The sequence below is a fragment of the Orycteropus afer genome, unplaced genomic scaffold (genome assembly GCF_000298275.1).
Source record: "Orycteropus afer afer isolate SDZICR_OR568_19922 unplaced genomic scaffold, OryAfe1.0 scaffold00065, whole genome shotgun sequence".
Taxonomy (NCBI): domain Eukaryota; kingdom Metazoa; phylum Chordata; class Mammalia; order Tubulidentata; family Orycteropodidae; genus Orycteropus; species Orycteropus afer.
In genome coordinates, this window is record NW_006921652.1 from 7899614 (window position 1) to 7900749 (window position 1136).

The 1136-nt window shown below is 33.8% G+C and overlaps 1 protein-coding gene across 1 annotated transcript in view; it reads right to left on the reverse strand.

The window, feature by feature from the left end:
- The window catches only part of GFPT1 (glutamine--fructose-6-phosphate transaminase 1), an 87210-nt gene that overhangs the window by 15950 nt on the left and 70124 nt on the right, over positions 1-1136 (reverse strand). The window contains exon 15 of the mRNA XM_007940086.2: positions 240-360. Within this exon, the coding sequence (XP_007938277.2) occupies positions 240-360 (121 nt within the window). The remainder of the gene's footprint in view (positions 1-239; positions 361-1136) is intronic.

Consider the following 1136-nt stretch of genomic DNA (forward strand, 5'->3'; position numbering starts at 1 on the left):
CTTTTAATAGTAAGCTTTTTAACATCTTTTCCTTCTCTATCTTTGAAAATTCAGTTCTTTGAGAGCAAAAGGTGTTCGTTTTAATAATTCATTAAAAATTGTGTAATAGCAAAATAAATCTGTATTTATCAAGTCATAAGCAATACCAGTGTATCTTTAGATATTAGTTTTTGCCAAGATATGCTAGATTTAACAGAAAGAGTGACCTTTCTTCCCTATATGTCTTTAAATTAGCATACCTGACTGACTAATGAAAAAGCAAACATCATCTCGAAAAACTGGTGTGTTTCGATCCAGGAAGTCACTGGCTAGTTCCACCATCACAGGCAACTCAGTCAGCTCCTCCAGAACTTGACGCGTCTGTAGAGAAAAGATGACTCAGTCACACAATCGTATTTCAAATACTCCTCTTTTCCAGCATACTTCTTTGGATTCAATGTGTTGTTTTTAGTTTATCTGATTATAAAAATGATACATGTGCATTGTTAGGAAATGCATACAGATTAAAGCATAAAAAATAAAAATAATCCAAATTCCACTACCATTTTTCACATTTTGGAATAAATACACTAATCGTATAAAATGTTGAGAGAAGTGGGAAAAGAACTGCTGTAAATCACCTTTGGGGCATCTCTAACTTCTCAATTCCTAATCTTTAAAATGAAAATTCATATAATAACCCAAGTCACTGAGAGAATTCAAGAGATAACAAAAAGATAACACACTCAGTGAAAAACACTTTTCCAATGTATTCATAAATAGTACTGTTTTCCAAAAAAAAAAAAAGCCAATACATTTTGGAAATCTTGTTTAAGAAACTATTTTCAAACTTTGTGGTTATGGGGGTTGGGGTAGGGGGCACTATGTATCACATTCTATTTTACTAAATTTCCATTCAAATTAAATTCCTTTTACTCTAAACATCAGAAAACTGAAATTTTTAGGCAGCAAATATGTATATTTATATAGATGTCTGTATTTCTGCATTAGTGACTACCTATGGAGATCACCTATCCTAACAGCTTTTAGCCTGCTACTTTAAGGTTAGGGAGCTCTGGTAGCATAGTGGCTAAGGCACTTGACTGCTAACCAGAAGGCTGGCGGTTCAAACCCACCAGCCACTCCTCGGAAGGAAG